This window comes from Onychostoma macrolepis, chromosome 07 (genome assembly GCF_012432095.1).
Source record: "Onychostoma macrolepis isolate SWU-2019 chromosome 07, ASM1243209v1, whole genome shotgun sequence".
Taxonomy (NCBI): domain Eukaryota; kingdom Metazoa; phylum Chordata; class Actinopteri; order Cypriniformes; family Cyprinidae; genus Onychostoma; species Onychostoma macrolepis.
In genome coordinates, this window is record NC_081161.1 from 34,353,433 (window position 1) to 34,366,847 (window position 13,415).

At 38.2% G+C, this 13,415-nt stretch overlaps 1 protein-coding gene across 2 annotated transcripts in view; it reads right to left on the reverse strand.

Annotated features, from left to right (window-relative positions):
* The window catches only part of shroom4 (shroom family member 4), a 43,341-nt gene that overhangs the window by 21,531 nt on the left and 8,395 nt on the right, over nucleotides 1–13,415 (reverse strand). For both annotated transcript variants that reach the window (XM_058780705.1, XM_058780706.1), the window contains one exon: nucleotides 3,022–3,173. In XM_058780705.1, coding sequence (XP_058636688.1) covers nucleotides 3,022–3,173 — 152 coding nt within the window. The remainder of the gene's footprint in view (nucleotides 1–3,021; nucleotides 3,174–13,415) is intronic.

Sequence of the window (13,415 nt, forward strand, 5' to 3'; positions counted from 1 at the left end):
TCACAATACTGACACATGATTTAAAACATAGTGGCAATTGTACTGGCTTTGAATGACACAGCTGTGCCTATGTTAGATTGATTGCCAAGTATGAATAAACATGCATTCTAAAGCCAACCCATTAGCTTTATACAAAAACAGGCTGCATGCAAAAAGGCAAACTATACAGCGATAGTCTATCCACACAAAAAAGTCAAATCTGATGCCTTGAAGGCACAGTCCCGCTGGTGTAACTAACCCGCAAACAAAAGAATACAAAACACACACACACACACACACAGAGTAGCATGTGCTGCCTAGAAAACCATAGCAAGAGGGAAACCACAGGCAGGGTAATAACACTAAGACTGCAGCATTTCTGACTTGCTGCCAAATAAACGGATGTAAAAAGAAAAGGAATTTTTTCCATCTCTACACCCCTCTCCTCTCCCTCTCTCCTGAACCTCTGACTCTGTGGCTAACTTCTGCAGAGCTAGTGTTTGGATGGCTATCCTAAACCTGGAGGTTTAAAAGTTCAGATTTTTCTTCGACTAAAAGCATGTTTACAGTCTGAGACTGCAATTCCAACATCTCATACCTTAAGTGCACTCAAGTAGGTTATGTTTCGTGAAAAATCTCGTGAGAATTCTTGTGTTTTGAGAATCTTTTGAGTGAGGGGTTGGACAAAAATAAACAGCATATTGAATTTGTTTATTTACTATAGATAAGATAAATACAGCGAGTCAAGAGGTTAGAGGATGTCAAGATATTGGGAACGAGGGTAAAGAATGAGAAGATTATAAAATTAAGTCATAGAACTTAAAGAATATTAAAGCTATAGTGTGATTCGTGAGGTTGTAAAAGTGTTGCTTCAGAATACTAGCTACAGAATTCTTAGTGTTTCGAGAATCAAGTTATTAGAGATAAAACCTAAAATATTGTCAATACCCAATGGCATATATTAAAAAATTCTATAGGCTACAATTTTATCTAAAATATCACAAATTACAGTGTTACAATGGTTACAGATCATTTTGAGGACAAAATATGATAAAAGTTATACTATAGGTTGTTGAGAGGCTACAAAATGAACCTATAGAGATTATAGAATATTGAGTGGTTTTAAAATGATACATTTTTGAGAGCATATAGAATGAGGTTATACAGGCTACATAAATTTAAGAAGCTACAGATGGTTATAGAATGCTGAGAGGTTTTAAAATGATAAACTCTTGAGAGGATATAAACCAAGATTATTCAATTATAAAATTGAGAGGCTATAGAATGAGATTAGAGAATGTTGAGATGTTAGAAAATGAAATATTTCATATTTAAGTTATAAAAGCTATAGAATATTGAAACTGTTGCTTAAAAGAATGAAGAGAGGAGATTGTGGGTTTATAGAGCAGGAAGAAGGGAGGACAGTATAAATAAGTGAGAGAGGAGAAAGAAGATGAAAGAGGGAGGTGTGTGGGATGTACACTCAGCTGTCTGGTAGCTGCAAATGCAATGAGGCCTCAACACACTGGAATGTGCTGGACTCAGCCGACTGGACGTCCAGTCCAGACTCAACAACAACACACTAAGCACCTCATTTACCCTGCACTCATAAATCTAGCAATAAAAGGTAAACATTTATCACAAACTGCAAGTGAATGAATCAAAATTCTTCAAATGTCTGCGAGCGTGCGTATGTGTTGGTTAGACGCCTCGTCTGTGCCTCTGCACACAGCCACAGTGAGGCACTATCACAAGACACTTTTGACTGTCCACATGCCTGGAAAGGGAAAAACCCCTGTGGTCAGACCGAACGGACTAACACTGAACTGGATACAGCTTAAACACTTACTTCCTGATAACTAGGAGCTATACTGATATCAGAAGATCTGATCCTGGATCAGGCCGCTCTGAGTGAGTCAAACAGGGTGTGTCAGTCAATTTTGTCTGTCACGGATCAAACAATCTGCCAAACTCTGCTGACGTCAACTTGCATCACGCCAGCTAAAATAAACAACACACACATAATCAGAGGCTACTGGTGGATTTCACCACTGCGCAGATGCTCTCCCTCTGTATATCCTGGTCACATCCTCTAGGTTTTAGAAATCAAAATGGTAGTGTCACTCACTATACATGTGTGACCACATTAGTGAAATTTGGCTAAATTTTGTGGACAAAAGAGGCCTACTGTCAATAGTGTAGCGATGTGCAGTATGAAGCACAGCTCACACAGAAGTCACTTTCAAATCAATGCAGCAAATTCACAAGACAACCGGGACTTTTATTGAAATTACTTTATTGAAATCACTCAAGTGCTCGTCACTCTTTAGCTCCGCCCACGGTGCACCTCCAGGAGCTCGGCTTTTTTCAGAGAGAACCGTAAAGCTGTATTTTTCTTTTATAAATACGATAAAACTAAAGACTTTTTGGAGATATGAAGGATGCAGTACTACTCTATAGGTACTCAAGATTAACATGAGATTGGGTGAAACTGTGTGTGTTATGCCCCCTTTAAATCTCCTCACACAAGCACTTGACAATGCAGGCATATATGGTTTTTGCCAAAGTTTGTTGTTGTTCTTGTTCGGTCTTTGAAACAACAGCTTAGGCCAGCGTTGCCACATTGTGGATAAACTAATTAGTGCAAAAATGTAATGCATGCTCACGTGCATACAACTTATACATACAATGGTTAAATGTGACCACACCTGAAGTTAGCAAATATGTGTTTGTCTCTGTGTCTGCGCCAACATGGCAGTTTCACTAGAAAGGTGCAACCACATTAGCAAATTTTTGAGGACAAAAAAAATTGGTCCACTGTTCTTTGTCAATAAAGTAGGAAAGTATGAAGCACACAAAGAAGTTGCTTCTAAACTGAGCAGCTTTCTGTTAGATAAAGTGACAATTATGCATTAAATATTTGCCCTCATGCAAAATTCTTGATTGCGTGGATTCCCATGACTGGATTTTGTCTATGAAGATTTGCTACACAACGGTAAATATTACTGCTCTTTAAGTCAGCATATGTGTATGTCTGCGTACCTTCGGATGATGATTTTGAGAAGCCTGTAAGAACCTTTGATGAGGATGAGAGCTTCTTGACGGGAGCCGTAGAGAGCAGAGCCGTTAATATTCACCAGTTCATCCCCCACTCTCAACTTCTTACACTGAGCTGCCTTTCCTCCCTCTTCTATCTATAGGAGAGACAAAGAGAAACAGTTTAAGGTTAAATATTATTCGTATATGTGTGTCATATACATTCACACATACCACAGAGGGAGGTCTTCTGAAGAAAGAGGGCCATATTATAACATTCTTTTCTCCTGTCAAAGAGGACTTGGAGGTTAAATTCTTAAATCAGAGAAGCACACACACTTGACAGAACTAATTTACAGATAAGCACGTTTACCCACACGGCCTTGTCCATTTAACATGTAACCACTTCCTCTTTTAAAAACTCAGGACAGAGGGGTCAGAAGTCAAATATACATTCAATGTATACAGCCATTCATCATACACGCATACAGACACACAATACCAAGTCATTCCATTAGGGACCCTCCTACATAAAATAGGACAAAGGGTCAAAGATCAGCTCCAAAGCCACGTAATTCCCATACACAAAATATTAGCCTAGTCAAAACATACACAATCACACTTTCACTCAGTCACGCACATAGAAATCTCAGCTTCCAACATAAACGCACACCTTTCACGTTTGGTAGACACATGCATTACAGAGTATCATATTCATTTTTAGGTCTTACATTAGAGCCCATTTCTCTTTAAACAAATCCTACCATCAAAACACACAGCTAATGCCACAAAGCTGTCAAATTGAAGTCACATTTCTCTTTTTAGTGGCTACCATCATGGTACGAACCAGGGAATTCAAACTATAGGCCTGTAGGCCATATTCAGACCCAAAAATACATTCTTTCTAGAGTGTTAATAGTTTACCAATATACAGTATATATACTATAAACACACCGAGTATTTCCTTTCATAAACGTCTTAAATTATAAAATGGTTAATCATGAAATCTAATTTAATTTAAAATAACAGTTTAAACAGAAAATGGTGCTTGCAAAGTCATGGGTTCGATTCCCAGGGAATGCATGAATGCAAATGTCCCTTCAGATAAATGTCTACTAAATGCATACATGTAAAACTAAATAAGAAATCATAAGAGCTTACTATACATAACTCACAAAGACTGATAAATAAATACGTTTATAGTGCATTTTCACTGCATTTTTTTTTTTTTTGCTGAGATCACCATGCAACGTGATGCAACATCATTTTTCTTTTCTATTTTGCAGCAGAACCAGTAAACATACTCAAGAGTGAAAAAAACATCTTTGGATACACATGCGATCATTTTGCAACAAGTGAGCCCCTGTGTTTCAACAATGAAACCAAATCTTTCTGAAACAAGTTCACACTTTCCCATTTTGTAAGACTCATCCATCCCAACTGCCGGTCTGCATTGTAGAGTAAACAGATGCACATGTGTTGTGTGTGAATGTGTGTATGCGGTGAGCATTGCAGGAATATTTGAGTGTGGTTTTTGAGGAGATCAAAGACAGAACGTGTACAGAGGGGCATAAAGGGAATATTCATGCAGTCGGAATAAAATTCTCAGTGGGGGACAGCAAGTGTCGGGATGTGGGCAAAGTTCAAACTTCACAAAATATTCAGTTGTCGTCTCATAAGCAGGTCTAGACACAATCATCCGTCTTTCGGATGAGACGTTAAACCGAGGTCCTGACTCTCTGTGGTCATTAAAAATCCCATGACACTCATCGTAAAGAGTAGGGGTGTAACCCCGGTGTCCTGGCCAAATTCCCTCCACTGGCCCTTGTCTATCATGGCTTCCCAATAATCCCCATCCACTTGATTGGCTCTATGACACTCTCTCCTCTCCACCTGTAGCTGGTGTGTGGTGAGCGCACTGGCGCCGTTGTCCTGTGGCTGCCGTCGCATCATCCAAGTGGATGCTGCACACTGGTGGTGGTTGAGGAGAGACCCCCCACATGATTGTAAAGCGCTTTGGGTGTATTGCAATACACATTAAAGCGCTATATAAATGCCTCATTCATTCATTCATTCAATCTGAAAATGTTTTTGCATTTTCTGTGCTGATCTTGGGGGAAAATCTGCAGAAATTTGTGTAATGAATTTAGACAGGATAAAATGTTTAAACAGACCTGAGAATACCCAGTAGCTGAATGCATAATCAAACAAGTCAACATATTTAATAACCCAAACACGCAAGAAGAGTTTTGTGACTAATGGACTTTCTGATTCTCTGGAAACCTGAAGAGCTCAGAAACTGTTCGCTTGTCAACTTAGGTAACCTGAAAGAGCAAATACTTTGAAGAAACCAGAGATGTCTTTGAGACATGGAAACAGAAAAGAAGATCAAGACAGACAAATAAAAAAGTAAAAAAGTGATTTCTGCATGATTGAAAGACTCTTTGAGGGACTCCTAATAAGGGTTCCAGAAAAGACCACATATGTCTTTTGATTTGATAACTTTTGATTCCACTTTAGCATATTCTCATGATGTCCTGGAAAGAAACGAAATGATCAGTGCAATAACATCACTTGAAGATGCTGACTGAATGACTGTCTTGTTCTTCAGTGAATGAGACCTGCAGTCTTTCTTCTGTATTCTGCTGGTTTAAGATGCAAAATAGCTGGTTGCATGTAATGGAAACATTATTCAGATGTATGGTCACAATTACAGCCTCGCTGAGGACATTGCTCTTTCTCGCTCCGTCCCTCCTTCTCATCTGCTCCAAACAGACTGTTTCCACGGGATACTATGATCAACATCCTCAAAGCCCTTCAGCCTGGACCACAGGGGCTTCGTCTCAATTCTGAGAGGTTGCACGTGTTTGTTTGTACATGCAACACAGATGACACTTGTTTGAATAATTCTTTTTCCACTTGGTTTTCAACTGAATGGATGCGTGTTCCATCTCAGAGACCTGAATTTGTCCTGTAAATCCAATAAACTTCTGTGCGAGTCTAAATGAAACCGGTGTACAGTATGTTCTCCAGGTGCATTGGTGCGGGAGAGAAGTGATGTAGCCTGACCTTCCATTAGTTCATTAAACTAAAAACAAACAGTCTTTTTCCACCCTAAAATTCAATCTGCTGCACATACTCCACTGGAAAAGCCCGGTAACCCTCATAGCAGGTATGTTTTATGGCAGGATATGTAACACTGTTGCACAAAGAGAACAAATTCGCATAGTTGGCAGTCATACCCAAGTGCCCCCTTGGCAATAAAACAAACTCACACGCACCGTCTTACCTCATAAGCTGCCAAAGCGCTCAGAACTTCCACAACTCCCTGCGAGGAAGACTGGGCAACCAAAATAAAATGAGAGGGAAGAAGATAAAAGAGCGTTCACCTGCTGTCCTCCACTAAATGTTTAACGGGTACCCGGGGCCATGATGTAATGGCACTTCATCCGTGCATGTTCACTCTCAGATCTCGTTGGATTATTTAGACAAACTTTGTCAAACTGTTGGCGTCAGCTGGTGCACACCACACAGACCTCACTGAACTTCTATCCCTTGCTCTCTTTCTTTCTCTCTCTCTCTCTCTTTCCTGTATGCCCACCCAGCAGTCTCATTCTCCCACTCTTTCTTTCCTTTCCCTTGAGCTCATGTTCTCCTTCGAGGCTTGATAAAAATAACTGCAACCGCACCTATGTTCCATCAGACCCGTGTGCATGTGCGTTTGTGCATGTGCATGAGTGCTTGTTTGACTTGGGCATGGGCACCGACTCGCTCCCTGGTGATCGTGAAATAAAGTTCACAAAGGGACCTTTATGGAAGGTTGAACAGTCCTACGTGACAAATCCTTTTCGGTCTCCTCATTCCTTTAATCTCCCTCAGGAGCGACCACTCCTTACATGCCATGTGAAGAATAAGAATTTCCGTACCCATTCTTCAAACGTGACCTGGTGGAAAATACAGTCAAAGAGGTGAATGTTAAGGGAACTTTCTGCCTGAGTATTTTGTGTTTATAAAAACACCCGAAATGAGTAGTGAGGGCAGAGACTACAGCAAACAAACGGCACCACTGTGACTACTTTCCAGTCACTCCTTTTTGAGATAAAACACGGTCTGAGTTTTAGCTAGAGGAGGCGAGAAACGCCTTAAATTACAAGAGAAGGACTTGAAAATTATAAGTCCCATGATGGGAATAGTTTTAATACAATAACGGCTTTGAGAGGCTATTCCTAGTTATGCTGTCAGTGTACTGAAAAATGCATTTGCACTCCCAGGCTCGGAGACCACAGCAGGGAGGGGTGTCAGTTTGTGTCGGACAGTGATGAAGCAAGCTAGTCTTCACCTCTCCCTGTGTAATATGATTGCTAAATTCAGCACAAAGGACATGTGGGCTGTCCCAGAATTACACACTGCATACAATCCAGTATTAAATATGTAAACTCTAGTTCAGAGTCAGTACATAGTTTAGGGCCCTATGATTTCAGCAACGCGGAAAAAACAGAATCCAGTCATAAAAACGGAATTTACTGTATAACATGGAATTTGCCAAATTTTGGATGGATACAACAAAAGTAGGTCAGTACACTTAAATCAAAATGCAAATGGACTAGTGTCTGTGAATATTAAGCCGCAAAAATACCATTTAAATATGTTCTGAGTGCATCTGTGTGAATGAATGGCACAAACGCGTGGTTTCATTTACTACACGCATATTAAAAGTGCACATAATGCTTAATAAGATAATTATTATTAAAAAATTATTTTTAAAGAAATATTTACCAGAATTTTTTTTTACCTGAATTTATTTTGATGAAAAATGTAAATAAACAACACAGTGTTTCTTAAAAAATTTTTTTTAAATAAAATCAAATTATAAAATCAAATAAAGATGTTTTTGATTATTAATAGGGCCTATTTAATTAAACCATTATAATGGAATCCAGAAAATTAGCAGAAAACTGAATTTCATAAGGCCTTAAACATTTTACGTTTTTAACTTTTAATAAATTGCTGTTTAATATTGTAAGTTTCATGATTTCAATTAATTAGACATGCTTTTTGATGGATACAATTTTTAATTTAAATTTGAAATAAATAGATTTTATTAAAACGGAGTACAGAAAAATTAAAACGGAAAAAACTTAATCCAAAAAAAAATAATTAAAATGGGAAAAACGGAATTTGGAAAAAAAATACAACTGATTTTATAGGGCCCTAATAGTCTGCCAAACTATTTTGCTATGGTGTTAAAGGTAGTTGCCAAGGCACTGCTAATCAGTTACTAAGGTGATCAGAGTGGTTTTAATGCATTGTTTCAGGTGGTTGCTTACTTGCCCGTGTCAAAACGTAACCCACAAGGCTCTATATGTTGGGTGTTTTTTGGCCAATTATATCTTCCACCAGGCATGTCCAACATCAAGTAAAATTAATTTCAGCATTAAAGTTGCAATGCATTGAAACAAAATTGCACTGCATTGTGAACAAAATTATCAAATAAATAAATAAATATTTAGGGTGGGGACTTGATTCCATCTATTGGTTTTTGATTGGATGGAGGCAAATCTTTGTAAAAACATGGCAGCACTAAATGACTGGAGAAGTCTGACATACGTTACCAAAACATCCATGGATGAATCATTCTAGGGCTGCAACAACGAATCGATTAAATCGATAAAAATCGATTACTAAAAGCGTTGGCAACGAATTTCATAATCGATTCGTTGTGTCGCGCGACGCGGAGACGTTTGATTATTTAAAAAAAAACTTTAGTTGAGCGCGGAGCGGAGTGAACACACTCGGTCTCTCTCGCGCACGGATGCTAGCAGAGTTTGGCGCCTCATAAATAAAAAAAAAACAAAAAAAAAACGAGCGGAGGTAGAGGAAAGATATGGCGGAGGCAGAGAAATCGGTGCGACCCAAGTCATCCAAGGTGTGGGAGCAGGGGCGGCGTTTGCGTATGGCAGAGTATGGCAGTTGCCATACCCTAGCCCAGTCAGGTGCTGTGAAAATTATCCAAACTTGAGTCGCTTATAATTCGTTTTTATTATTTTAAATCAGAGAGTTTTAAAAGTAGTAAACCAATGATAAGCATTAAAATAACTTGTCAGTAAAACTTCGTAACGCCATTGGATCATCGAGCTCTCAGCGAGACCTCGTAACTTCACCCGCCTCCGCTCAGATTGACGCGCGCACAGCCTGGAGAAGATGAGATCTCTGCTTTTTCGCAATGCAAGGGTGAATAAATAATTGGTGTTTGAATAGTACAGCGTTTTCTTTACTCAAACACTATGTCAGTAAAGGATAATGTTTTTGTGTGTTTGAAGAGTGGAGAAGAATTAGTTATTTGCTGTCTATATACGTTTTAAATATCCTGTGCATTATGTGCATAAGCGCTTAATTTGAGATTTTGGCCAAGTGTATTAAACAACAAGAAAAAACTAAGCGCTCATATAGCTACAATCAAAGTTATATAACCTGTAAAAGTTGATGAAAGCATAATGCACTTGCTGCTTCAGATAACAGTTACAGCCGTTCTAATGACAGACAAAACACTCCATCTCCGTCATTCTCTGGTCAAAAACATTATTAACTCCATTTGAGCTTGATTTTCATATAATGTTAAGTGCAGGTGTCTGATACAATACCAACGCTAACGACGCAGTGTTGTTAAATTATTTAATTTTTGCACTCCCAAAGTCTATATATTTGGCAGATGTAAAGCATACATGTGTATGTTTTTTGTGTTAGTCCATTTTTATTTTATTTTATTATTATTATAACAGCTCAGGGATGTTCAAGGAGCAACATGTTTGTGCACTTTCTAAAGATTTTAGTTCTGTTTTTGAATAAAGGGTTGGAAATGAATGCTTTTATTTTTTTTTTATCCGATTCATCGATTAATCGAAAAAATAATCGACAGATTAATCGATTATTAAAATAATCGTTAGTTGCAGCCCTAAATCATTCACAATAAGAAAATTAATATGCATTTATAAAATAGAAAGGGTGAATTTCCACTTGAAGTTGACTTTCATTTTTTTCTTTAGCAAATGTATTGCATTTATTTCCAGAATAATAAATATATATTGGTCCCACTTTATATTAGATGGCCTTAACTACTATGTACTTACATTTAAATTAATGATTTGGTACAATGCACTTATTATGTACATGCATGTGTTTACATTGTACTTATATTTTTAAAAATACCTATATGTAATTACATTTAGAATTACACTGTTGACCCATCCCTTACACCTTAACCCACCCATATCACCAAACCTGTCCCTAACCTTACCCGTATCCCACCTCAATAGCAGCAAATGCGTTTTATTTTTTGATGTAAGTACATAGTAGTTAAGGCCACCTAATATAAAGTGTGACCTATATATTTTCTCACAATCATACAGACGTCAATTGCTAGTCATTTCAATGTTTAATATATTACCTTGCATAATGCATGCAAAAATCCATGAAATCATGCGACAGACATCAATTTTGGTTACATTCGTAAACAAACAAATGGTTTACCTGCATCAATACTTCAGGGATCACATCAGTTCTCATATTCATCATGTATGAGCGTGAAAACCATTCTGCAGCAAGTAGAGGGTCTATATGGACCGTGGGCCTCTGCAGCAGTGAAGAATGGGCTCCCTGTCTCGCAGTCCCAGCATCAGCCCTGGCGGCATGAGGTCACCCCCTCTGTCGCTCTATAAATAACAGGGCGTCGTTCTTTGCCAGTCTGGCTCACGGCCCACCATTGTGCCACAGCTGGCCAGAAGAACAGTCCATCTGAGCTGCCCAGAGACCAGAAGGCTCTTACCAACCATGGCCAATCCCACAACAAGCAAAGGAACATAGGGAATACAGGGAACAAAGTTGCCCATTTTATAGAAAACACTTACGCTGGCTACAAAAAGAGAGAGAGTGAGTGAGCATAAGAGAGAGATAATAGAGTGCAGAATGGACATATCAAGCTGTATCTTATGACATTATGTTTCCGTAAAAGTGGAACAAGTATTTCACGTTGACTGACACTAATCTGGGAGGGTTCAGCCTTTGAATAAACTAATTTGTAAAGGAATCTGTCATAACATCTTTCACAAGACCTACAATATATGTTTGGACATCGCCATTTTTCAGCAGTAATTCTTCAACTTTTTCCAGTGGGACCTTTAGAGGAGGAGGGTTGTCCAAGAACACTACTCTAAAACAAGTGCTGCTTTATCAATGCTTTAATGGTTTCCCCAGTCAGAAAACCACGAACAGAGAACAGCCAGAGGTACGCAACCCAGAAACAGCCCCAGAGTATAAGGCAGACCTGTTTTTATATGACAAAGATAGTTTTTACTATATATCCTGTACCAAATTACATGCATGACTCTTAACACAACAGCTGCTTTGAAACAATGAAGAGACTCTGAACTCCCCGGGAAAGGATGCGCCGACTTGAAATGTGGTCATGGAAAAATGGAAAGAAAGGTGTAAGATAATGGGGAAGTATGTGAGACGAAGACATCCTAGGCAGGTCTAGGAAGTGTGGGGAACATGGGTTTTGGCTCTCTTTTGCTCTACACTTATCCTGACAGAAACAACAACAGCAACTGGAGTGAGGAAAGGGAGTTGAAAATAAGTCACATGTATGTGTGGAAATGCATACGCACCAAAAGAAAAAAAAAACAAATCCATTGAGGAGGACAGAGAAGGGTCTATATTCCTACTAAAGTTTTACTTTTAAGTTCAGTTTTAAAAGTCAGCCAAAGGGAAATTTAGACCTAAATATGTATGTGTACGTAAGTCAAGTCTTAGGCAATGCAGTTTCCAATCAAATCTGAGCTGGAATAAACACTTATCCTGAGCTATTATAGCATGAAGGGAAACTTAAGACCTCAGGAAAACTAAAAACATGCCATGTATTTATCATTAGTCGTATTTTCTTGCACGAAACATAATAATGTTCCCAACTGGCTTGCTGCATAGAAATTTGTTCCCCTGCAAGTGTTTATACATATTCAATGTGAAAATTAATACCAAATGCCAAAATCTAGAGGGAATGCAATTCAGAACATCCATTCAAAACACACAAACATACCCTGACGCACATACAGTATATTGTATATATATACATACATACATACATACACACATATACACACACACACACACACACACACACACACAGCTATCCCAGGCTTTGCTTTCATTCGACAGCAATCAAAAGCAGAGTCAGTGGGTCACTCTGGAAACCTCATAGTGCCCAGAATCCGCCAGTGGCCTCCACAAGACGAGGCCTAACAGCTGCCATTCCCACCCAAATCCTCTTCAGGAAACTTCCCCTCTCATTCCGGGAATCTTAAAGGATTTTGCCTTGTTGGTACGTTTTCTCATGGCATTAGAAGACTTTTCATACATGATTGTAGTTTGATGTGCTTTACAAAGTCAGAATATTAAGAAAGAATAACTAAAAAGGTATGTTTAATAGTACAATGTACAAGTACAAAAAATTCATTAAAAGTGATTCATACTTTTTACTTTACATTACGTCTTAAATATAACCATTTCCCCATAAAATTATATGGTAGTACAAGTAGTTTTTAACTTATAGAAACATTTTATATTCATAAAAAAGTGTTCACAGTAAAATTGTGTGTACACATACATATATTATATATATATATATATATATATATATATATATATATATATATATATATATATATACATACACACATATCTATCTATGTGTGTGTGTGTGTGTGTGTGTGTGTGTGTGTGTGTGTGTGTGTGTATACACACACACACACACACACACACACACACACACACACAAACACGTTTGTTTTTGTGAAAAGTGGGGACATCCCATAGGCATAATGGTTTTATACTGTACAAACTGTATGTGCCATTGCCCTACACCAACCCTACACCTAACCCTACCCCTTACAGGAAACTTTCTGCCATTTCAGATTTTCAATACACTCCATTCTGTGTGATTTATAAGCGTTTTGAAAAGGAGTAATGTCCTGAAAAGTCACCTTCTCCTTGTAATACCCATGTCATAATACAAATCTGTGTCCTGATTTGTCACAAAGACGCAGGCACGCGCACACACACACACACACACACACACACACACACACACACACACACACACACACACACACATACAGTGGTATGCCAAAGTTTGGGCACCCCTGTAAATTTTCATGAATCATTGGTTGTCTGGATAAGAAATTTCAGTTAAATATATCATATAGGAGACAAACACAGTGATATTTGAGAAGTGAAATAAAGTTTATATGATTTATGGAAAGTGTGCAAGAATTATTTAAACAAAATTAGGCCATTCTTTTTTTTTTCAGATAACTTTTGCGAATTGTAAATGAATATTTTGTAAAATA